At 37.3% G+C, this 26,395-nt stretch overlaps 1 protein-coding gene across 3 annotated transcripts in view; it reads right to left on the bottom strand.

Annotated features, from left to right (window-relative positions):
• Positions 1 to 26,086, bottom strand: part of CUL3 (cullin 3) — an 84,770-nt gene extending 58,684 nt beyond the window's left edge. The window contains exons 1-2 of one of the 3 annotated variants that reach the window (XM_045853263.1): positions 25,597 to 26,086; positions 3,734 to 3,931 (exon numbers count right to left, since the gene is read on the bottom strand). In XM_045853263.1, the coding sequence (XP_045709219.1) occupies positions 3,734 to 3,931; positions 25,597 to 25,662 (264 nt within the window). In that variant the 5' untranslated portion in view covers positions 25,663 to 26,086. Of the gene's footprint in view, positions 1 to 2,469; positions 2,597 to 3,733; positions 3,932 to 25,596 lie in introns of those variants that run through there. The other 2 variants (XM_045853277.1, XM_045853269.1) reach the window with 2 other exon arrangements.
• Positions 26,087 to 26,395: the final 309 nt, after the last annotated feature.

The raw sequence follows: 26,395 nt of genomic DNA, 5'->3' as shown, positions 1-26,395 counted from the left end.
AAAGAAAAAAGTTAAAGAACATTTTCAGATGTTGAAGATACATAATTAAGGCCTACATAAAAAAAATTAAGAATTTAGCATATATTTTTAATTTCTTTAGCACATTCAACAAGAATACACGTTCTCTGGGATATATTGGGGGAACTGCTGTATTTTGACATGACAGTTAACCTTATAATATAGGACCACTTTAAGCAACTGAAAATATGCTAAACCTCTCCCAATTACCATGGAGTTATTTGTTCACATGACTTCAATTTCTACCTAACCATGTTGCAGAGTCCAAAAACTAATCACTTAAAACACTGACCTCACACTCTGGCCTCCTCTCCTCACTTACTGGATAAGCCAATTCTCAACTACAGCACAATAACTACAGATGTTTTTCTACATCTGCGCCCCAAGCTGCAAAGCACTGCTTAAAAAACACAAAACAAAAACCTAAATACACCTTTAGGCCATTTTCTACTGAGCTATCGTTTTCCTTACTTAACAATTCCTAAGTATATTCTCCACAAAGGCTATTTCAAGCCTCTTTATCTTGTTTTCAGAAGACACGTGGTTTAATTATCTGATTCATAATAGTTTTAGAACTAAAGAATCTTGGAGATATTACTGCCAATTTCTTCATTTTAATTATATAAACTAAGACCTAGAATTTAAAGGACTATAGCTTCACAAACATTGAGTCAATTGACTTGAAGACGCCCCAAGCTCCCTTAAGGCCAGCATATTCACTGCACGCTGATCCATGCACTACATACGCCTCACGAGCCAATCTACAGAGGTCAAGGACTCAGGCTGAAGCCACACTGACTGAATGTCCAAGGCCATTTACTAGCTATGTGCGCTTGGACAAATTACCAATTCTCTGCGCCTCAATTTCTTCACTTATAAAATAGAGATAACAGTAGCATCTGACTCATTGGATTGTGACCATTAACTAAGTTAATACTTGTAAAAAGCATTAGAATTGGACCTGGCACATAGTAAGTAATCAAGAGTCAGTTATGACTGTTATCATTCCCAACAGAACTCTGGCAAATGAGAACACGCCCCTCTCTTTTACCTTTACTCCCCCCACTGTTGCCAACTCTCTCCACATGCAAAACCTCAGCTGCTCCAATCTTCTCCCCTTTCAAGAGTTTTAAGCAAAACTCTTCCATTCTATTTCTCTTCTTTCTTTTGATACCAAGCTTTGTAAATTAGCCCCCCCCCCATCCCTATTTAACCAGTTTGCTCTTGAAGATTCACCCCTTGACTCTGGGATTTTTGTTTTCGGAACCCCAATACTCATTCCTCAGTACAGGCTACTACCAAATGTCCAGCTGATCTTCAGTGTTGAGCTCCTGCCCAAGCTCTAATCCTGTATATCTCCAGACACACGTTTCTACTTGAGCATCTTATTACAATCTCACACTCAATTTTCTCTGAACATAAAATAACTTCTAAGGTGCCTGCCAACTATAAAAATTTCCAATATAATCTAAAACAACATTTTTCATTTCCTCTACTCGTTCCGCATCAGTTTCCCACTCCAACTTTACAATATTTCTATTGGTGAGACCATAATTCTCCCAGTAACCAAAGCCTATCTAGTCCTTCTTTAGAATTTCTGGCATCATCAATTCATTTCTAGCCTATCACTATACTCTGATTTTTCTGGGTTTTCTCTTGCTTCTATCAAATCATCTCTCAATTCAACATGTCTATCATTTCCATTCTAATCTTACTAAAATACTGTCATATTACCATCTACTAAAAATATCCAATAAACCTCAACTATTAGTCCAAATCCCTTAACTTGGCAATCAGGTTTTTCTCCAATTTGTTCCCAAACCATTTTTGTAACACTATAATCCAATAATCCCCATAAATTGTAATATATATACACTTCAAATTCTATCTGAGCGTATATTTCTCTATAATCATGTGACATCTGCAATCCCTGGAATGCCTTCCACACTGTTTACTTATATCCCAAATCTGCCACAGCTCAGTTCAATTTGATCCTTTTGCATAAAATCTTACAGCCCAGGGTAACTTAATTACCACGTATTTATATAACGCCTCACACTGTTATCTAAATGTGTGTATTGTCTCGCACATCACAGTAAAAACAAACCTAGGAAGGGATAGTAGCATATGTCTCCTTATATATCGTACAGCCACTGTACTTTCCTAGAAGGCTGTGCATAGTAGGCACTTAACAAAAACCTGCTGATTTGTTTGGAGAACACAATCACCTGCTTTATGATATAATTCCACTTAAGGGAAAAGACTTGCAGAAAGAACAGTAGAAATAAAAAGTGACTATTTTGTAATCACTAGAGTAATAATGATTCATGCAAGAATCATCAATGGATGCTAAAACCATTACATGAAAGTTTCTTGGGGAACAGGATATTTACACAATCTCAAAATATATCTGAACAAATTACTTATGAATTACAAAGGGAAAAAAGGTACCTTTACAGTGGAGAAATCTGGCGAACACCAAGTGATCAAAGTTAACATCACCAATAATGGGATAAACTGACATCATGTGCCTCCTGATGTGATGCACTGAGGACACAACATCACTTATGTATTATTCCTGCCAAAAATGCATAACCTGAAACTAGTCATGAGGAAACAATCAGACAAACCAAAAACTGAGGGACAATCTGCAAAACAACTGACCCATACTCTTCAAAAATGTCAATGTGTTGAAAGACAAAGAAAAGCTGAGGAATTGTGTGTGTGATCCTGGATTGGATCAGAAAACAAACAGCTATAAAGGACATCTCTGCTACACAGCACAAGGGTGAATTTACATGTGGACTGTATTAAATAACAGTATTACAGCAATGTTCAACTGCCTGGTTTTGAACATTGTTCTTTGGTTAAGTAAGAGAATTTCCTTGTTCTTAGGAGTAACACTCCACAGTATTTGAGGGTAAATAAATCTAAAACTCATTCTCTAATTGTTCAGCAATAATAATATCAATAATAGTAATAATAGGTATCAATAAAAAGATTGGCAAAAATATGGTAAAATGCTAACAAGTGAATCTACAATAAAACAGATCATTATACTATTGGTGCAACTTTTCCATTCTTTCAAAATAAAATTAAAAAAAATTAATAATCTAATACCACACAAAAACTCTGAGAAGTTTTTATTTATCTGTGGCATTTACATTTTATCTGACAATCTTAAAGCAAGACATACTTGCACTGGAAGAGTTTGCTCTATAAAAACAAGTGTTCTAAAAAAAAAACACACCTACATCTTTTTGGAACCAAAGAACCATTTTATAATGTTAACAGCCCACCACTCTATTTTTTAAATTCACATTTGTATAGTAAAACTCAGGTAAAATGAATAAAGTCAATTTCAAATGGTGAAAAATCTTAGACAATATTTTTTAAATAATGTCGTTTTAATGTTTTCAACTATACAGAGAAAGTGGAGAAAACTAATATCAGCTGATTAAGCATTTTAAGGAAAAATGATCTATAATTAACATGTTAATAAGCACTTGTAAATTACTGAAAGTTTGCTTTCTTAAAATCTGATTACCTGATTACAAGTTTTGAGTAAGGTTTTGTAATACAACCAATTACTTGATTATTATTTCTATAAGCTTCCTGGAGCCTTTAAAAATAGTACTTCTAGTCAAAGTAAAATATGGTATAAAGGATTTTCTAGATTTAATATAATTAGTAACAGTCCTTTAAAGTTGGATACCTTATTTATGAGATGTTCGGTAACAACTTCTCTTAGTCCAGTGTAGAGCTTTTCTCCATGTTTATGCAAAACCATTGTATATGCATTTCTATAGAGCTCCTCAAAACTAAGACCACTGTTATTCTTACGCTGGATTTCTTGAATTGCATTTTTCAGAAGGTCCCAAATGCTGTTTACATATTTTTCATCCATGGTCATCTGTAATATCCAAGAGAGAAAAAAGAGACAAAAAAAAAGGAAAAAAAAAGAAAAAAAAACCAATGGTTGAAATTTGTCTGTATTTGTCCATATAGTAAATATTTTATTATATGGCTATAATAATAATAAAGCTGTATGATTTATAAGGACATTAACAACCTATTTTAACAGAAATAAAGAAATACATTTAAAACAGTTTTCAGATAGAAACAATTTTTAAAAATCCTTTAAGACCTCCCTCCCTTATCTACAGCAGAACACTCTACTTTAAATAAAACCATAATCCCTAATGTTAATACTCGCTTCAGGTGAAAATGTAAGATGCCCCTAAGTTTATTTAGTACAACACAAGTTCAGAGATTTCCTTTCTTGAAGATTTACAGAGCTCCTAAGCAAATAAAGATTGGGAGAAGACCTGCAATTAAAAACAAAACAATATACCAAAACCAAAACCAAAACCAAAACACACACACAAAAAAACCCACGTCTTCTCTAAGCTAGCATTCTCACCTTTCCTCCTTTACCAGTTTAGATACCATAATCCATCATTTGTAACTACCTCTTATACAACATTGTCACTTTCCCTTCTGGTTCCTCCATCCAAAATACATGCCATCCTAAGCCTCCGCTGCCTGCCTACAGTTCACCTGCACCCATGTAGTTGAAAGTAAATGAACACACACCCATATTTAATCCATCTCAGTTTAAATTCATGGCCTCTAATCGCAAGTGGGCCCTTAGTGCAATCCCACAATTCTGCTTTTCTAGTCTACTGACTCAACTCTTCTAGATGATTTTACACCACCTCCTCCATCCTCACTTTAGGATAATAACTTGCTTCCTGTTCCACTGAGAAGACAGGAACAACCTGAAAAGAAAGTGCACAAACTCACCATATCCACTAACCTAGTTGATTGTTTACCAATGTAATCTGCTAGCTCTTGTGTTCAAAATGCCAAGTTCTTATACTCAAATTATACCACAGGGCCCAAGAACATAGGCAAAATCTGGGAACTTGTTAGAAATGGAGAATTTCAGACCCCTATCCAGGCCTACAGAACCATCACCTGCATTTTAACAAGAACCCCAGGCAGTATGTATACGAATGATGTTTAACAAGTACTGCTTTAGTTCCATCACAACTCACCTATTCAAGCACCCCTTTGGCAATCTCCCCTCCCAGCACCATCAAATTTTTTCTTCTCTGCTATGTAATTTTCATCTGCATTCAAAATCATCAGTTCCCCATCTTAAAAACAAATCTTCACAACCCCACATATTTCTCCAGCACCACCTAATTTCTCTTTCCCATTTACAGCAAAATCTCGGGGCAAGGGAGGTGAATAACTATGTTCACCATCTCCAAGTCCTATTTTTCCCATTATATCTTGAAGCCACTCTAGTAAGGCTTCCATCTCTACCGTTTCATTGACATTAGTCAAGAAGATCACCAGTGACTTCCACATTGTGAGAGTGAATGGGCAAAGTCTCAGTTCTTATCGTACTTTACCTATCTGGCAGCAACTGAAAGAGCTGATCATTCCTCCTTGGAAATGCATTTCTCACTTGCCTTCCAAGCACTAAAATTTTCCTTCTTTCTATTCTATTGGCCCCTATTTGTCACTCTGCTTGTCACAATCTGTAACCCTAAGGTTCAGGTTCTAAACCCTTTTGTCTATCCACATTGTTTTAAAAAGGTGAAGCTGATCTCATCTATAATCACGGCTTCAAATTAACCTCAAAATGTATACATCCTACTTGGCCTTCTCTCCTAACACCAGAGTCATATATTCAGCTTCCTACTCAATGTTTCCACTTGAATGCTTGCTATCAAGTCTAAAACAGAAACCCTAATCTTTTCCCCTAAATCTGCTTCTCAAGCAGTCTTCTCCAACTGAGCAAACATCCAATCCATCCTTACATCTGCTAATGCCAAAAAGCTTGTAATCCTCTTTATACCCTTACCTCACTTATAATCCAACAGGAAATTCTGTTGCCTCTACCTTCAAAATGTACCCAGAATCTAAGTCCTCCTCACTAGTTACACTACTAGCCTAGTCCAAAGCACCATCACTCTCAGATTATTGCCAACAGCCTCCTTACCCGTCTTATGTGAACTTTCTGTTCTTGGCTTATTATCATGGAGCAACCAAACTGACCTGAAAACATAAATCCAATCATGTCACTCATCTGTTCACAACCCACAAGGCACTTCTCATTTCACTGGGTGCCCTTACACTATCTCACAAAGCCTTATTAGATCTGATAGTCTCTGCGACTTCAGCTAGCCCCCCTCCTTGCTCACTCTGCTCCAGCCACGCCAGCTTCTCTGCTACTTCCTGGAATACACCCAACAAGTTCACTCTAAGGTATCTGTATCTGCTAGTCTCTCTGAAATGCTCTTCCCCCAGATACCTGCATGGCTCATTCACTTATGAACCTCAACTCTGCTCAACTGTCACCTTAAAATGAAGTTTTATAACTGCCCACTCTTTTAAAAATAGCAGCAGCCTCCTACCAGCAACCCTCAAATTCCAACCCCACATTCCTTATTTCTTTCCCTGGACTCCCTCTTGCCAGTCAAATGCCAGCTCCATTAAGGCAGGGATTTTTTTCACTGCTGAATCCCTGAGCCACTAAAATCATATCTGGCATATAACAGGTTACACTTTTTGACTGAATGATTTCCTGCTAATCTCTGACTAAGGAGCTCTTTTTATACCGCCTAAAACTTACAAGTTCTACATTCACAATCTGGGAAACCCTGCAACAATTACTCATTAGTTTCTCACCTACTTCTGATCTGGATAGAAATTACTGAGCTAGAATTCACTCCAAAGACGACAGAGAAAAAACTGTTGGAAGAAAAGGATATGCTTACTGTATAGACTGTGGTGATGGTTTTGCAGGTGAATACTTACCTCCAAACTCATCAGGTTGTATACATTACATAGGTACAGTTTTTTGTATGTCAGTCACACCTCCATGAAGTGGTTAAAAAAAAAAAAAGTCCTCTCCAAGCCATGTCCAATGAGTATGAATGTGAAAGAAAAAGGAGGAGGTAGGAAAAACAGTTCTTTCAATCATCCTAGCAATAAAATACCAGCTCAACTATCAATCAAGAGGATTCTTAAGCAGATGACTCAAGCTGAGTCTTATTACTCATATCTTTTCTGGAGGGCTTATAAAAAGAAACTCTTTAGAAAAACAACTTCTTTCCTATTTCTCTAATCTTATTCAATCCCAGGTCCATTGAACTTTTCTGAAATGGCCTCTTATACCTAAATCACTATTTTTTGGTTAGATACATAGGGTGCCATCCATATCAAATATAAATAAAATGTAGCTATTTATAAATTTTCATAAATAAAAATACAAACCCGAATGATCATAATGGGTTCAATACTCCACATACAGTAGTCCTCCTTATCCACAATTTTGCCTTCTGGGGTTTCAGTTACCCACAGTCAACTATGGTCCAAAAATACTAAATTAAAAATTTCAGATATAAACAATTCATAGTGTTTAAACTATGTTACCATCTAAACAGCATAAAATCTTGTACCATCCTGCTCTGTCCAGCCCAGGACACAAATCATCCTTCTATCTACCATATCCACGCTATATATATATATATGTTACCTGCCCATTAATCACTTGGCAGCTATTAGATCAACTGTTCCTGTTTCACAGTGCTTGTGTTCAAATAACGCTTATTTTATTGAAGAATGGCCCCAAAGTATAAGAGCAGTGATGCTTGCAATTTGGATATGCCAAAGAGAAGATGCAAAGTGCTTTCCTTAAGTGAAAAAGTTAAAGTTCTTAACTTGAAAAAAAAAATCATATGGTGAGGTTGTGAAGATAGATCTACAGTAAGAATGATTCTTCTAACCATGACATTATGAGGAAGTAAAAAGAAATTTGTGCTAGTTTAGCTGTCATACCTTAAACAGCCACAGTGCACGATAAACCCTTTGTTAAGATGGAAAAGGCACTAAATTTGTGGGTAGAAGACTTGAACGAACGGGTTCTGAATGACAGCAGCAAGAAAGCACTGAGCCTATACGAAAACTTTTAGCACAAGTGATTCCCTCCAACAAATGACCATATTCACATAATTTTATTTCATTATATTTTATTATTGTTGTTTGGTACTATTTTATTATTTTATTGTATTATTGTTGTTTGGCACTACCACAATTTCAGGTATCCACTGGGGATATTGGAATTTATCCCATGTACAAGGGGACTACTATATGTGCATGTGGTTTTAGTTTGCTGACAGAATATGCAGAGGTTATAATAAACCAGACTAAGACACCATCCCTTAATATCAGTTAGTAACTATCTAAAGCAGAATATTCAGAACAATTTCAGAGGAGGAGGAGTGTGTGTGTAGACTATAAACTCCAGAGATAACTAAACTGCTAATAGTTGAGCAAAACTTCAAATGGCCTTTTCAAGCTCTACAACTTAAGTTTCCATGTACATTTGCAAGCTAGAAAATATACAAAAATGTCTCTACCCAGCACAAATTACTGATTTTTTTTATTAGAGACTAAAGAATTTAAAAAATATAAACCAAGGGGCTTCAGATATTATACAAGTACTCTCCCATTAAGATAAAATCATTTCCCACATAAAAGTTGTTTTGTAATCCAGTATCGTATTAATGTTTTCCTCAACATTCCTGACTTACAGAGCAGAGCTAGAGCAACAGGACAACAATGTTTCTTCTTGTGATTGCTCAGGTATAAAAATTTTCAAACAAAGGAAAAGAAAATGGAGATTAAATGATTTACTCAAATTACAGAGCTAGTGTTAGAACTCAACATCCCAAAGCTAGTCCATAATCTTGGACTCAATCACATTCCACTGTGCTAACATGGTGAAGTATATCAATCACACTGCCAGTCACTGATTATCTTGGTAAACGTAGAATGGTACACTAGCAGAGAACACAGGTTTTGCTGTCTGAATGGCCTGAATTTGTGTCATGGCTGTTTTAAATTCACAAGCCAGGTGGCCTTGGGCAAATTACTTAACTCCTCTGAGGTTTTATTTCCTCACGTGTAAAGGGGATTTACTAACAGTATCTATCTCAAAGAACTATCATTAAGATTAAATGAGAATGTCAGTCAAGTTAAGCCCAGCCCAGGACACAGTCTAACTCCTCTCACGTTGACTAACAAAAGAACCCAATGATAGAATATTCCTCTTGAACTCTCATCTATGGGCATCAAATGTCAGGAAAAATACAGCTTTTCAAACTTAGCAAATAAACAAATTATGACCTGAAACAAAAACCCCATAAGAGTACAACTACGCTAAATAAATGTAAGTCAGTATAATGTAGTCTTCTTTCAGAAAACAGTATTCCCCTACTTCATGTCTCCTGTTCATCTACTGCTATTTAAATAATTTTAATCCTGAGAGTTCTGTGCAGGGCTCTTTTCGCTTTACAATGGGTCCCTATGCATTTTCATTCACAGTTACAACTATTACTCAAACATCTAGGATTCTCAAATTCACAAGACTAGACTGGCAAGGGATTCTGGAGCCTCCTAACAAAATTTTGCAAATATAACATACATATGTACCCTTTTCTGGGTAGTGGATTCCCAGCTCAGATTTCCCAAGAAGTCTGGGCCACATGTAAAGTAAGATAAATTACTGGCTTATAAATTTAATTGCTCCCAAATCTATATTGCCAGTCCAGATGCTCCCCCTAAAGCCTAAAACAATCTGCTAGCTATCTGCAATCAAATGCTCCAGACCAAGGATCAAACTTAGCTTGTCCAAAATCCCTAGTAAATCCACTCCCCACCCAATCTTCCTCCTGTATTCTCAGATTCAGTAGAGGCAACACAACCATGCAGGTAATAAGATAGAAGCATAACCCTTAACTTTTCTTTTTTCCTCTCTCTCAACCCCTTCTCATTCATTCGTCAAGTGCTTTAATAACGTTGGGCCAAATATGTCCCCATTCTTTCACCCTGAATATTAATGCCTTAAAATTTTCATCTAGATCACTCCAAGAGCCTTTCAAACTTCATAAACCCTAATATTCTCCTGGAATCTACCTTTCTCAAAATCACCAGTGAAATAAACATGAGCATCATGAAATAAACATGAGTATCATGCCCATGTTCAATTTAAAACCAATTCTCATCAATGACAGGGCTGTGGAGGGTATATTTTGAAAGGGAACATAACACTCTTTCAGATCTAGTCTATGCCTACTTTAACTTCATTTTTCACTCACCACTACATATTTTACATTTATTCCCTAATGACATTAAACCAATGGTAAATCCAGACTGCTGTTACTCCTCCCACCTACTCACCACCCTCCCATGTCTTTGTTATGACCCCCCGCATTTGATTCTTCACATGGCCTCTGAACACAGCTCAGGTGTCATATTCGCCAGAGATCCTTCTCTGACCTCAAAGCAAAGCTAATGATCCCTTCTTAGCTGTTTCAAATACTCAGCTTTTATCTAACATTACATTCCCATACTGCTTTATAATATGTTCGTGCATCTTTTTTTGACTAGAGTATGAGATGCTTAAGGGAGTGTACATTTTTCTTCAATGCCATTTAGAAGACCATAAGCAAATGTCTGGTGAATGAATATCATTTCACCTGTGTTATACCAATGCAATTTTAAAAACATGAACATTTGAACTACTAAGCACAATAACAGGGGGAAATATTTTAATGTGCTTATTTATAGCAATTAATGTAATTTTTAAATAGTCAAACATATTCTTTGAAATGAAGTATAATAATGTGCAAGCAACAAACTCAAATTTTGGATATGAAGTAGTATTTTCACATTTTCCATTCATGTAACTAAATATCTCACAAGTTTGCTTAATCATGAATTTTATTAATAAGTTTTAACTGGGAGGAAACCAGTGAGCGGAAAAGGCCATTAAAGAGAAGACCCATTAAGCTACAATGTTCCCCGAAATTAAACAAGTCCAAAAACAAAAGAAACTAGCTTCAAGTGCAAATTCCTACATACACATGCTTTTGTCTTGGCATCACTGAGCATGCCAACAACTGTGGCAAAATAATTATGCTAATAATAAACTTTAATTTCTCACTCACCCATCCTTGCTACAGAACACATTAGCTGTCACAAAACACAAAGGCCCTAGTTTTATGTACATTTTTTTTTTACAAAAGAGTGATAATATGCTTACTTTAAATGATGTAAGGAGGATTTTAATTCCATTTGATGAAACTGAGTTAGACTGCAATAACTGCAAACATACTCAGGAAGGGACCTCGTAATAATACTTCAGCAAAACAATAAAATGATAAAATGCATACACATATACACACAAACATTTAATATTTGTTAATTGTTAGGTGTATACAATATCTATCCCTAAAAAGCTCAAGTTACAAAGTGATCAGCAAGCAAAGTAAATTCAGTTAGCAGGAAAAGAAGTAAAAGCCCCCTTTTAAAGGAAAGCTGTAATTAAGTATTCTTAAATTCTTAAGATTTAGTATGCCTTTTAAAAAAACAAATCAAGACTTTAATTTTAAAAAGGGACCTTCTCCCCCTTACCTTTCCCCAATCCAAGATTAAAATTCCCTCACTAGAAAGTACCAATAACAAAAATAATGCTAATCGTCTTTATTTTCTTTCATAAATCTCTGATTTTCTCACCTACATTACTTCAAATGATATACAAACATAACCTTCAAAATGCCTGAATTTGAAAGGATCTAAGTCTCTCATCTACTTACACATCTTGAAGTTGAGGTAACTTAGTTTCTAAGAGTTGGAGAGAATTATAGCATGAGCCAATTAAAACTATAATGAAGGGAACTGTATTCTTCACATTCACTATATACAAAAGACAAGAAGTCTTTAGTCCCCTGTGAATAATTTTCTACAAGAAATTCAGAACAGGGTGGGTGGGGGAAAAGGGTGAGAATTTGAAATTCCAAGCAATTCAGAATGACACTGCTAGCAAAAAACAAGGAAAAATGCTTAATCTTAATTTTAAGCTTCAGCCTCAAAAAAAGTTGCTTTGGTACAAATATCTGAGGAATGGCAGTGTTCTAGTCAGACACAACTAAGTCATAAATTATGAAAAGGAAGCTCCCTCCAAATGTTGTAAGCACCTCAGGGTGATATAAAGTCTCCCTTCTTTTATTTTATTGTACCCTTTAGACTACATGGCACAATGACTAGATAATATTAAAAAATATGGCTTAAATGCAGTCTAGTTATTGCTAGTGATGATTAATCTTACTTGATGACCAATGACCATGTAATAATTTATGACATCTGCAATAATGCTATTTACCCATCCATTAATCTTTAAGCAACCTCAACCAGCAAAAATATTGCCAAAGATGCAAGTTTTGAGAATAACAGTCCAGTGGAAAACATTCAGACATTGGACAAGTTATTTAACTTTCCAGACTTCACTTTCCTCATCTGCTTAGGGAAGGAGGAATGGGAGAAGATGGTGTATTGTGGGGCAATTAAGTTTGTGAAAACATTTGGCACACAGCACTTGCTCAATAAATGTTTCTTTACTACACAGAAAAGACATATATTGTCTTAAAGATTCAACCTAAATGTAAAGTTAAGACTAGTGATGTTTGGTTGACTGGTTTCTCTTTAGTTCCAGCAGACACCCGATGGAAGTAGAACTGGGCTGCCAAAAGTAGTAAACTGACATTAAGGAAAGAGAGAAAAAGTTTATCAATTAGAAAAGCACAGTAGTCTCAGACAATAATTCTGTGAAATCACAAACTAAGTCTGATCTACACTTAGATGGCCTCAGCATTATTAAATTATATAAGAGTAACATGATGAGAAAACCAAATCATCAACAGAAGGTTCAATTACAACCTACATTTCAGATCTCAACATGAGTAAGCTGTTCAAAAATCAATTTGAAAACTTTGAACAATTTTTTTTCAAGGACACAAGTAAAGCTTCCAGACTAGCCTATTAAAATCTATGTAAATCACAAGTGACTTAAATTCAAACAATACAGTATTATTTCATTATCTCTATGAATTACTTTTGCATTTACTGAAAAACATGTGTAACATTTCAGTCTGATGATGACCACAACAAATAAGATGCAATCCTAAGTGGTATTCTCACTAAGGCAACAAGCCTGTCACTATCCTCTATTGGTCTTAAACACATGTTACTTGGCACCCTGAAACACATTTTATCCAGAGACTACTGTATTCACCTTGACTGACACTCTTCAAACATTATAATCAGAGATCCTCTCTATTAAGACAAATTATTACATCTATAAGATCAGCACTTTAAAATAATAAAAACATTTGCTGTATTTCCCAACATGCTATTAAATACCAAACACTATTTAGGATCCTGTGTATAAAATTGCTTTTTAAACATTCACCTGGAAAACAAATAATAGAAAAGCAGGACTCGAATTTTGAGTGAAATTTCAAAGCAGTAGTAATGTTACAGGGAAAAAGACTTTAAATGTACATGCATGTTTGAATTCCATACTTTTACCCTATAATCTAAAAGTATTGATTTTAATCAAAAGTGAAAATACTGTCTTCTCTCTAGCTTAAGTCAGTAAGTTTTTTTTTTAATGGGTAAAACAGTTTTTCTAAAACTATGATAATGTGTAAAAGCTCTATAAACTGTAAGGCACCTAATACCAAATTAGTTTACACTAGAACCAACTACACACAATGCAAAGGAGGAGATAAAAACGTGTGAAACAGTATAAACTGCCAGTTAGCTTTGTCTTTTAATTGAAGGAACATAACCGTAACCACTGTGGAAAGACAGCAAAAGGCCTATAATAGAAAATTATTACTAATACACAAGGTCTGTCCAGAAAAAGTCCAGCCCCTGTTAATATAACTAGAATGGTTTGTGCAATATCCGTGTAACCTGGCAGCCAGGGAGACTGTGCTGGAATGCACATGGGTGAACAATGACTTCACTGTAGCAGTCAGTGGGGGTGGTAGACGCCTTTGAGTGAGTATGTGTACTGTGTGGCCATCGCATTCAAAATGAGTGAATAGAGCAACAATTCTGCATCCAATTTTGTGTTAAACTTGAACATTCCTCTGTGGAAACTATTCGGATGATTCAGAAGGCTTTCCCAGAAAATGCAATGAGTGGAGTGCAAATAAAAGTGTGACACAAACACTTTAAAGATGGTCAAGAATCTGTTGAAAATGACCCACATTCTGGAAGGCCTGCAACAAGCAGAACCCCTGAGAATGTTGAATGTATACGGGGTGCAATCAAAAAAGATTGGTGACTGACAGTGTAAGAACTACAAGCTGATCTGGAGATTCTAAAAACTACTGTCATCAGAGATTTTGACGCAGGGTCCTGGCATGAAATGTGTCCTGACAAAATTCATTTTGCAGTTTCTGCATGCTGCAGTTGCTAATGAATTAATTCAAACTGCTACCAATGAACATGGTTTCCTCAAGAAAGTCATAACCAGAGATGAATCATCTACTGCTATGATCAGGAAACAAAGGCCCAGTTGTCCCAATGGAAGTCACCTGGTTCTCCACACCTGAAGAAGGCGTAGCAAAGTCGCAGCAAGATCAAGACCATGTTAACTGTGTTTTTTGATTGGGAAGGCATGGCCCATCACAAGTATATTCCTTCAGGCCAAAAAATAAGGAGTACTGTACCTCAGTGTTCTTGTCAGTTGAGAAATGCAGTGCAACAAAATGGCCACAGCTATGGGCAACTGGTAACTGGCAACTTCATCACCACAACATGCCCACTCATACATCACATCTCATGCAGACTTTTTTTACAAAACATCCAATCACCCACGAGACTCACAGCTCCCCTCTTACAGCCCAGACTTTGTGTTCTTTGCCTTCTAGCTTTTCCCAAACTTATGACTAAAATCAAAATCACCCTTGAAAGGGAAGGTATTTCAGACTGTTGATGAGATTCAGGAAAATACGATGGGGCAGCTGATGGCGATTCCAACAAAGGATTTTGCAGAGTGTTTTGAACAGTGAAAGAGATGCTCGAAGAACTGTGTCTGAGTACGTACCCAAGGTACCCACTTTGAAGGGGGCTGAGGCATCCATGTCCTATGTACAATGTTTCTTGCATCTTCCTTAATAAATGTCTCTTTTTCATAACGCATGGCTGGATACTTTCTAGACAAACATCATGGTATCAAATCTGCTCAAAACTTCTCTAAACCTATCAATCACACAGAAAGATGTAGAACACATAGCTAACTTCCCCATTGCTTCATACTAGAATTTAACCATCATCACTGAAATATACCATTTTTATTTTAAAGGAAATTGTAAGGATGAAACAGGTAAGTGACTTCTGCAACATCACAGAAAATGTTTTAGGCCATAGATCACACCAGCATTCAATTCCTAGACTTATGTGTAAGTACAATGCCTTCACTAAAATTTTTAGAGTTCAAAATGAGCCTAAAACAACCCCAAAGTAAAATCTCTCCATCTTACAAATGAGGAAAACCGTGGCTAAGAGACTTATCCACGATCACACAGCTAGTTAGAGCAATGAAGGAAACCAAGTGTTCTAAGCTAAGAGTGTGTCCCTTATACTATGTCAACTCAAGTCACTTGGGTGCTCAATGTTAAAACACTAAATGACTACAGCCAAATGCTTATTTCAGTTCAGTCTAGAGAAAAATACTTTCAACTGGAAATCATGCTTCTCAATCATGGTTCCTCCATGAAGTCCTCTCTAGTTCTCTATTGCTAATCTAGTAAATAAAATTAGAACAGATTCTCTTTAAAGTCCCATACAGCTCTTAAAAAGTAAAATACGAATACAAACAGCAAGTAAGTCACTTGTGTATTTGGCTAGTAATAGCATTCATCCAAAAAATATACCTTTTTCATGTCTTCTTTGCATACACCAAGAGGAAAAGTGAATTAGTTAAAAATATCTGATCTTTGTGCTTCAAAATTCATTTTACTATTTATGTTTAACCCAATTCTTAGTACATTCTCAAACACAAAAAATGTTAAAGATTATATTAAAGTATGTATACATATTAATAACTTCAAGGATCCACTTTTTTCTAAACACATACTTAACAAAACAAGTTTATATTAACAAAGGAAGTTAAAAATATGTGCTATGAGCCTTATAATTTGAAAAGGAAAGTGTTAACTCATAAATATGACAACTAGTCTGTGTTTCTTATAGGTTGTAATTTTGTCTAAAGTCAATACACACTAGGGTCTCTTTAAGCAATTTATATATTCTAATTTCACTGTATATTTTGACTGATCCAAAGTTTTTATAATATTTATTCTTATAAGTGGTACATTTACGTTGAATCTAGTGAAGCTTAAGCTTGCACACACAAGAGCTCCTTCCAAGGCCCAGAACTTAATTTTGAACTCTTTTCATAGAGAGTACTGCATTGTACAAGCTTTAGAGCACCCCAAATCTGCCCCTGGCTAATAATTTAAATGGAAACCTTAGAATTAATTTCCTAGTACATTCATATTAAGAAAGTAAATATTTGAGAATCTAGCAAATTCTTAACAGAATATAATTAGGTGGTGTGGTTTCATGGAAAGAACACAAATTTTTGAGTCAGACATACCTGGGACTGAATCCCAGCTACACTCTTTCCTAGGTGTAAATGTATTCGATTATACTAGGTCTCTGAGTCCCAGATAGATTTAATAACAGAAGTAATAACATCTAAAGATTGTTGTGAGGATTTGAGATTATAGTTCAAAGTACCTAAAACAAAGCCTAACACAAAGCAGACATACAAAACACTGTGGCTATTCATCTTATAAAGAAACTTCTCACATACTATTAATAAATTGGAAATAAATAAATAAGGAAAACGAATTTTTCATGACTACTTTCAAGAGCACAGGGTAAATACAAGAAGCTAAGTGCTGCTCAGAAGAAGCAGTTAAGAGCTGCTTTAGATAAGAATGACTAACAATCAGTATATTAAAAGTATTCCTTTTAGCAATGATGGCTTGCTTTTGGAAAAGGTACCTCTAAAAATGTTGTATTTTTTAAAGTAGGTAAAGATATCCTTTGAAGTCTTTATTCTTTTGCTTACCAGTAGCCCTTCCTCATTTAAAAAGCAAATTTGGATCCATTCCTTTCTCAATGATTACAAGCACTAAAAGAATGAAAAGTCAAATGAAGAAGTTTTACTCAGTTACATTTTCAACTTTAAAACTGATTTAAGAAAAAGATGTAATGCTTTCTAGTAGTAAAAGCTCTGGATTAGGGGTTAAGGCAACTATCAACCTGTGCAAGTAGGACTCTCCTCAATTTTAAAAAGGCTTAACTAATGACTGATGATTTTAAAGCAATGGTTCAACAACTTACACAAATGGCAACACAGGACCTGCTCTAAATATCAGAGAGGGAGATTTGTAAAGATATTTAACTTTGCTCTTCCTGGGTCTGTCCCAAATGAAACACATTACTTTTCTTTTAACTTTATTTTTATTGTTTATATTCTTACAGATGTGGCCCCTGTCCACCACTCCCCACCCCGTCCATCACCACATTGTTGTCTGTGTCTATGGGTTATGCATCTATGTTATTTGGTTACACATTAATTTTAGTTGAAAATTCTGACTTTAGGATTCGAAAATTCTTGTAAATGTCTCAGTGATGCCATTGTTTATTGGAAAGCACTTCCTGACATTATGTCTTTTAATTGTCACAATTAATCCACAAAAAAGATTATTATAGTTCCCATCTTAAAGATAAGAAACAAACTAGAGTCTATTAGTTCATTCATTTGGCATTGTTGGGATACTACTGTGCCATACTGACAAAGATCAATACAAAGAGACTTGATGCCTCCTCTAAAGAAAACTGTGTTCTAGTAAAGGACAGACTATTCTCTGAAGGCTCTTGGCTATTAAGACAGGTAACATGGTAGTCACAAGACAACAGGAAAAAAGCATCTTCCTTCTCGGAGACCTGAGAGAAGGAGTTGAGAATGAGCAAAGATACTAGTTAAAGGACACAAGGACACTTTGAAAGGGAAAAAAGTTGAAGAACTTACACAAGCTACCATTAGTTTTCACAATGAAGCAGTACTTAAATTTTTTGAAGAACGATAAGGGAATTTTCAATAAAGAACTTAAGGGCAGTGATTAAAGTCTGGAATAATTCATGCAGCAAAGGGGAGAATGAGCTTACAAGGACACAAAAAAACTGCCCAAAGGCACTGAGAGTCCAGCTAAGTTAGAGACCACTGAATCTTGCAACTTTCAAGAGGAGTGTAAAATAGCGTAAAAAATACAAGCAGCGAAGGCAGACAGGTGGAATGATCCAAGATGCTTTCTGCTGGTAGTTCTGACCTTGCTGTGAGAAGGTAGCAGGAAATAAGGGGCAACTAGTAGCATTCAATGGGAGAAGGGAAAGGAGTCTTCTCGAGATCCAAAAGGACATTAATGTGCGAAGGAAACAACACGACAGAATAATTAAATAATAATTACAGCATGCATTTATTTATAACACTTGCTACATGCCAGGCATTACTGTAAGAGCTTTACATGTATCAATTAACTATTTTTACAACAATCTTATGAGGTAGGTCCTATTGTTTTTCCTTTTTACAAAAGAGGAAACTGGCAGAGGTTAAATGATTTGCTTAAACCCTACATCTAATAAATAGAAGAGCTAGGATACAAGGCAATATTGGAGTTTAAGATTTCTAAAGTAGTGGGATGACAACCTCCAAGACAGTGTGAAGATCACAAACATAGAAGAGGCCAGGTCTATTTGATCATCACTGTATATCTAGCGCCTGATCCCTAGTAGAACATACAATAAATGTATTTTAAATCAAATAAATGAATGACTATGCCCACATGCACTGGATAAAGTCAAGATTTAAACTTGAAAGGATGTCCGTAAAGAAGGTATTAAAGTCTTCAATGACTGAGGGAACACAGGTAAGAAGTTAGAACAGGGTCGTAAGAAGGATTCAAAAGAATAGTTCACAGGGGCCTGAGCCACAAAAGAGAATGATGGATGTGGCAGTAAATGGCACCTGGGCCCAGTGATTCAAGGATTATACAGAAAAGAAGCACCTCAATTCAAGAAAATAAGCCCTTATCCTCAGGGCAAACCAAGGTTTCAGATGAAAAGGCTAAGAATTCCAAGAACAGGATGAGGATATGGACGAGTAAAGTAGGGGATCCGCGTGTACAGGCGAACAGGCTAGGAGGAAGCAGTCAAGGCGTGAAATGTAAAGGACCACAGAAAAGACTGACCAGAGGTTATGTCTTCTGACACTCATCCGATGCTGCCAATGCGTCATACTACCTACCTTCACTTTGTCATTATTGTTTCAGGAGACCAGGATGCTTGCACTGACTTACCAAATTAATCGATTATTATGGTTTGGCTTAAAGAACTAGTTTCACATTTAATTAATTGCTAGTAACCACTCACACTACGTCTAACATTATGCTAAGTGCTCTGTGGTTCAAAAGGGTGTCTGGTATAAGCTCTGGGCAGGGACCACAACCTAGTTCACAAGTGAAACAAAAAAAGGAAGGTAGGGGAGAAAGGGAGGGAAAACTGGGAGGAAATTTTTTAAAGTATATAAAAACTTAACGTAAATATTAGAATGTTCATACCAAATGAGTGTTTACTCCTCCAATAAAGTTATGTCCTTACTCCAATGATTATGTGAGACTCATTATCCGAACTTCTCTTTGAATCTATCCCCCAAGAGCCAGCAGCATTCTTGTGAAGTGCCCCAGGGGTACCCAACCTATATCCTTTGAGACTAATTTCTTAGTGTCGTTCACAAATTGTGCAGGCTTTTCAAAATTCAAGTTCTCAAAACTGTACCAAAAAAATGACAGCATCACTAAAATAAATGTATAGCATCCTCATATTTTAGTATTTAAACTGTGGCATAATCATGGCTCCATGCTGATATAGCAATAGCTAACTGTACTAGGTACTGTTCTAATGCTTTATTTTCTTTACCTCACAACAACCCTGTAAGGTAGATACTACTAGTATTTACATTTTGCAAGGGAGAAAAGCAGGCTACAAGTGGTTAAGTAACGTGTTAAATATAACACAGCTAGCAAGAGGAGGAGCTGACATTCAAACCCTGGCAGCCCAGAGCCCACACTCATATGGCTCAGTCTCTGGACTTTTCAGGCATATTCCTTTGCTGTGTATAATGCGCACCCATAGCTTTAGTACCACCCATGTGTAATGTGCATCCTTTTGTACCACCTGTGTACAACCTTATTTTTCCCTCAAAAGTCTGGGCAAAAAAGTGTACATTATACTCGACAAAAGACAGTACATATGTTGAATACATTAGTGTAAAAATAAATGAAAATTCTCTACAGACTTTCCACAGTTTTATTCTTACAAGTAGAGAAATACAAATTAAAACATTAACTATTTTTTTAACCTATGACATTAAAAGTATATGTTGACTAAGACACTGCTACACAAAATGACACGATCTTGAGAGGTATAATTAATTCTAAAGAGCATCACTTTAGAGCCAGACAGTCTGGGTTAGAATCCCAATTCTGACACTTAAAATTACAGTGGTCTTAAGCAAATCACTTAACCTCTCAAGGCCTTGTTTGTAAAACAGATGAGAATAGTAGTATTCTATAGAGTTGTGCAAATTAAATGAGTTTATATATGCAAAGAGAACAATGCAAGCACATGACAGCATTCAGTGAGCGTTAGCTATTATTATTACTACCTTTCTGTCAATTTGGTAATACATATCAATTATGGTCAGCCCAGTAATTCCATAATCATAAATGAGCTCAAATATTCATATGCCTAGTCACCGCTACATTATTTATAACAGAGTAAATATGGATTCACTAGAATTAATCAAAATACCTGGCAGTAAGGAAATGATTAAGCAAAATGAGGTGCTATAGAGTATTGCAGTCATCAAAAATCATGCTTTCAATATATATAACATGAAAATGTTATGTATGGTAGGGTATATTTTTTAAAGGCAGTATGTAAAATGATATTGTACCTCACTTTTACTGTGTGTTCACATGTGCATGACAGATTAAAAGGAAACACATCAAAATGTTACAATCCCTGTAGTGTTACAGGTAATTTTTATTTCCTTATTTATAATTTAGATATTTATTAAGTTTTCTATTACGAATATGTATCGTTTTTATAATTAGAAAAGGACTAAAATGAATTCATTGTTTTGACATTATGATTGAACAGTTTTCACAATATACTGATAGGCACTAACTGTAATTCATATTTCATCTCAGTGACTTGTTCTTACTAGTAACACCTTTACTTTTTTTGTTGATTTTACAATGGACAAACTATTCTGGGTTGCATTATTTAAAACTACAAATCGTCCAGCAAGTTTTATAAAAATCTAATAAAACTGCTAAAGAACATTAAGATAATCTTGAATGACAGTAAGAGCAAAGAACTATCTCTAAGATCTCCTAATTTATAATACAAAGGGAAGCCATACTACTTGATCTAGTCTTAATTATAAAATCTTCCTAAACTAGACAAAAGGCGGTTACTTAATGAATGAATGTTGTATATACAAATAAATGAAGCCTTCTCTATTTTGTTTGAATGAATCATCCTTGTGGCCAATACAGAATTTTAAAGGACAAATTCTCACCGTTATATTCTATACTACCAAAAATAGTTTCAAATTCAATATTGGCACTAATAATTTTCCAGGTTCCTCTGAACTGTTATCTAGGATGGCAATACAAAATAAGCACTTTATGGATAATTACTTTATACTTTTATTTTTCAACTTCTTACAGCTACACTACAGCTGGCTGTCCTAAAACTATTAAAAAGAATCAGTCTAAGTATAAGCAACCCTTTAATGAATCTGTTACACTTTACTCCAGAATTTCTCTATAAGGAAATACTAGAGCATGAAAAACAAACTTAACAGTTAATTCCCCACCTTGTGTGATTTGCAAAAACTATTATTATTCAGGTTTCCTGTATGTAGAGCCCAGGTAGTTCTAGACAATTACTTTCCCTAAGGGAAACCCAGTATGAAGATCAAAGCTGTTCCCCCAAATCTGGCAAATGTTAGGTAGCTAGGAAAAACAAAAACATTAACTGCCCTCATTTGTTGTTAAAAGTTCTTATGCCCTTACATATATCAAAAATAATCTTAAAACTTAATCTCTTACTAATGTCAGTCACTTTGTGGGTTCCACCTAACAGTAACCTCCACATCATCCCCTGTCCAAGCCACACAGGTAGAGCTCTGGTAAACTCATCTAGAATGATGGAACAGACGTCACAATCAGAGATTCTTTATCATGATTAGCATGCTTCTACAGACTAGCAACTGAAGCCATTTCCAGATCACACTCTAAAGACAAAGCACTTTCAAAATATCTTAAACTCTGATGGCTAAGCCAATTAAGGCAAATTGAAGGACAGGCCAGCATTTCGATTCAAATATATCCCCTCCAATCCAACCAACTTCTCAAGCTCATGTGGACAAAGCCCTGGACAGTACAGATGATGAGGAATGGCTTTTCAGAGATAAGAACAGAAGGTTCATCTGACAGCAAGTAATCCTACATAGTGGAACAAAAGCTCAGGAGTGAGACACGTGGCAACAGCAAGGAAAGAAGAGCAGGAACTTCTGGTGGGCAGCATTTTTTTGGCCCAAATCCATAGTTTCCAGGAGTTTGGCAACTACAACCTCCTTCCTTGAAAAAGTTTTGTAGCCCTTGCTGCCATTTTGGGTATCCAAAAAAACCAAAAAGATGTTAAATGACGTATTTTGAACACCGCAGGAAAGCTTAAAAACTGGAATAAACTTTTCCTCTATCAACAATTTATAAATATAGAAAGTTCCTTATTGTTATCCACCTTAAAAAGAACCAATTTCTCTTGAAATCTTATGAAAAAGTCTAGTTAAAATGTAAATTGTACATAAAACTGGATGGTGTAACTTCTATTTTTGTGACCAATGATGAAAGCACACTTAAAATATGCATTCAAAATACTAAAAAGAACCTGATTCTACTGATAGGACTCTATCAGGAATAGGCTTACACGACTATAAAGGATCTTGTTAGGTCACTTACCACTCCTTTGCAATGAAAACAAAACAATCCCCCAACATATTTTTATACATTTTACTTATTAATTTTATAGAACAGAATCTGAAATGAGTACTGCAGACTTCTGGTTAAACTATAATTTCCCTTAAATTACAGTAACTATATGTCCAAATGGTAATGTAAAATACAGCATTTGTATGTACATAGGTATACACATAAACAATATTTTTTTCTTTATGGAACACTACATATTTACTACTTCTAACTAGCAATCAATGCAGACTATAGTTATGCAAAAATTACTGACCTGGACAAAAAATTTTAAATGCCTGTAAGTACTCATTTACCAGTGAGAAATACTGTACCACTGAGGCACATCTATATCTTAATAAAGGCTCAAGGAACTGTGACTTTAAAATTTACATATTAAAAAACTATAATAGTTCTTGTCATTGGGAACTAGTTATGAATGATGTTAATAATTATGAAGGAATAATGAAAAAATCTATGGTTTTTTAAAAAATCAGCAGACATTAACTACTGAATATTGAACACTAGTCATAAATTCCATTAAAGGATTTTGAAAAACTTAGAGGGCAACAAACTAGAGACAGGATCCAAATCAGCTCATAACCATAATGCTACTTAAAAAAAATCTGTTTCAGTACTATCATATATTATACTCTCCAACTAAAGGAATAATGAAATTTTCTCCCAACAATTCAACATCCAGAAACAGCAATCCTGGTCTTTCAAGCTACACTGATATATCCCAAGTCCTTAGAACAGTGCCTGAAACATAGCACTCAGCATCTCTTGAATGAATGAAAAAATGAGAGAACAGGCAGGAACAAGCAAAGCTATAGACCAAAGAGTTGACACTACATAGGTTAATCAGAATGTTGAGTGAGTTGATGTCAAACGTGAGCTATCCCACATTTCAGCAATAATCTGAGGTAGAAGAACTCACACTCTAAGAGCAGCAAACTTTTCCTAGAAAACTTGTATAATATTACTTAAAATACTAAATAATTCTAAACTCTGCTAAAAAATGGTCAGCACTGGTTTAGTAGGAAAACATTACTCACAAATTCATCAACATAGTTCACTGTTCAATTCCATGCTCTTTTGTCAACATTTCTCACTTTGTAGTTTCTCACCTTTACTTAGAAAAAAACTTCAAATATTGAAGAATCCCTTCAAAACACTTAATTCCCCTGAGTATATCCCACATATGTACAGAGAGCAGGAAGTCTCCACACACTGACATTGGTACATATTTATTATTACAATTTCAGAAGTCTGAATCAGGTGTATTCTTTTAAATTTTAAGAATTCAGAGAGGTCAAGTTCTTTGGGTGACTTTCTTAACTATGACAACTATATTATTAATAAAGTCTTTCCCGGCTGAAAACTCCACTTTAGAAAACTCGTGCTTTAAAAAGTGAGTACAAAGCCCCTTTCTCCTCCCCATAGGATGTGTATGATTCTTAGAAATGAAACCCCAAGATCTTTCTCTAGTTTTACTGTTTTAAAATCTTCTGTTCAACTGTTAGTTTGTCTACCTTGATATATCCGTGTTACTGCAGCGATACGAACAAGTACGTCCATTGCTCTGTTACAACAGAACATTTTGCGTGCTTGCCATTGACTACCTGAGTCAGATGGAGCATCCAAAGTTACACCCTATATGCTGAACACCACAAGTGGACGACTCAACGTAAGGCTAAAAAGAGAAAGTTTCTAAGCAGCGTATGTTTGCAGTCTGTCACTAAACCCTACAGAGGAAAGCAACCCAGGGCAGTGACTACTCATTCTTTTGGGCTTCCAGGGCTAAGAAATGGGGAACTGATTGTCCAATTTGTTCCTGCTTGCTTCTCCTGACCCTCCTACGGGAGAGGAGGCAATTCCTGCACAAGAGTTTGTAAAGTGCTTTGGAAGCTTGTGTGTGAAAGACGCTGTGAATGCACCTGAGGTTATCGGTGTGTCACTACTGAGCATTACGAGGAACCCCTGTCCCTGCGTCGGGGGTAGGCTGATAGCATAACGCTTCCTGAGGACTGGGGGAGAGAGAAAAAGGGCAGTCCCCTTCATCAGCGTAAAGGTCCGGGTGGCCGTCTTTCAGGCTGGGTTATTTTGTGAAACCACAGCGAATCCACACGTGAAAAGTTACACACAGACCGCACACAAGGAGAACTTCAACTGTCCCCATCCTCGCAGGTCTGGGAGTCCTAGGAAGTGAGAGGTGAGAAGAACACTAGGGGTTGGGGCTACAGCCCTGTGGGAAAGGTGCAAGGACCGGCAAAGGGGTCCCGGCCACAACTGACGCCCGCGGGGCGGCTGAAACAGTTCCGCGCGGGGGCGCGGTGCCGGGCGCGGGGAACCGCCAGGCCCCGGAGGGCGGCCGCGCAGGGGTGCCGGGAAGGCTCGCGCCCCGCGGCCGGCGGCGTGGGGGAGGGGAGACAGGGCCTGCGGCCTGTTAAGGGAGTTCAGCCCGGGCCTCGCGTGCGGCTCTCAGCCGGGCCCCCGGCCCCGGGGTCCCGGGTACCGAGTAGAGACTCACCGGAAAGGCCCGGATCCGCATTTTGGTGTCCTTCCGGCTGCCCGTTCCTTTGCTCAGATTCGACATGGTGCCCGCACCCTCCCGGCCGCGGCTGTGGGTCGCTCTCCGAGGCGCCGGTGTCACATTTAAGGCGGACGGGCAGGAGAGGGGCGACGCTGGGGGCGGCGGCGCGGCCCCCGGGCTAGGCTGGGGAGCTGGCCGGCCCCTGGGCGGCCGCGGTGGGGGCGGCGGCAGCTGAAGCTCCGGCGTCTGAGGCTCGGTTGGGGGTACTGCGCTGGCGCGGCTGTTCCGCGGGGTCCCCCTCACGTCCGACTCGGCTCCCTTTATCGCGCTCCTCCGCGATGGCGGCGGCGGCGGCGACGGACAAACATCTCACTGCGCAAGCCGAACGTCCTCCTCCTCCTTCTCCTCCTCCGCCTCAGCGAGACGAGATCCGGCCCAGAGGGTGGAGGGGGTGGAGGGAGGGAGGAGAGCCGGAGAGCGGAGAGACTGGGGGGAGGGAGGTGGGAGGACGGGAGGAGGCGGCGGACGGCCGCCGCGTTGGGGCAGGGACGCTCAAATCTCGCGAGAAGAGGACTAGCGCGCAACCCTAGGTGAGGCGGGGCGAAGGCGGGGAGCGGGGTGGGGCGGGGGGAGAGTGGGGAGTTGGGAAAGTGGGAGGGACCAGCGGGGCGGGGAGGGGGGCGGGGCTGAGGGCGGGAGGAGTAAATTGCCTTTTTGAAAGGGGAGAGTCGAAGACCGGGTACTGGACGGAGGTAGTTGCTGATTGGTGGAGCATGGAGCGGGTCTTGGTCACGTG

This window comes from Phyllostomus hastatus, unplaced genomic scaffold, assembly GCF_019186645.2.
Source record: "Phyllostomus hastatus isolate PE091 unplaced genomic scaffold, TTU_PhHast_1.1 phas_contig_137, whole genome shotgun sequence".
Taxonomy (NCBI): Eukaryota; Metazoa; Chordata; class Mammalia; order Chiroptera; family Phyllostomidae; genus Phyllostomus; species Phyllostomus hastatus.
The sequence above is the reverse complement of the archived record's forward strand: the minus strand, read 5'-3'. Positions and strand labels throughout refer to the sequence as shown.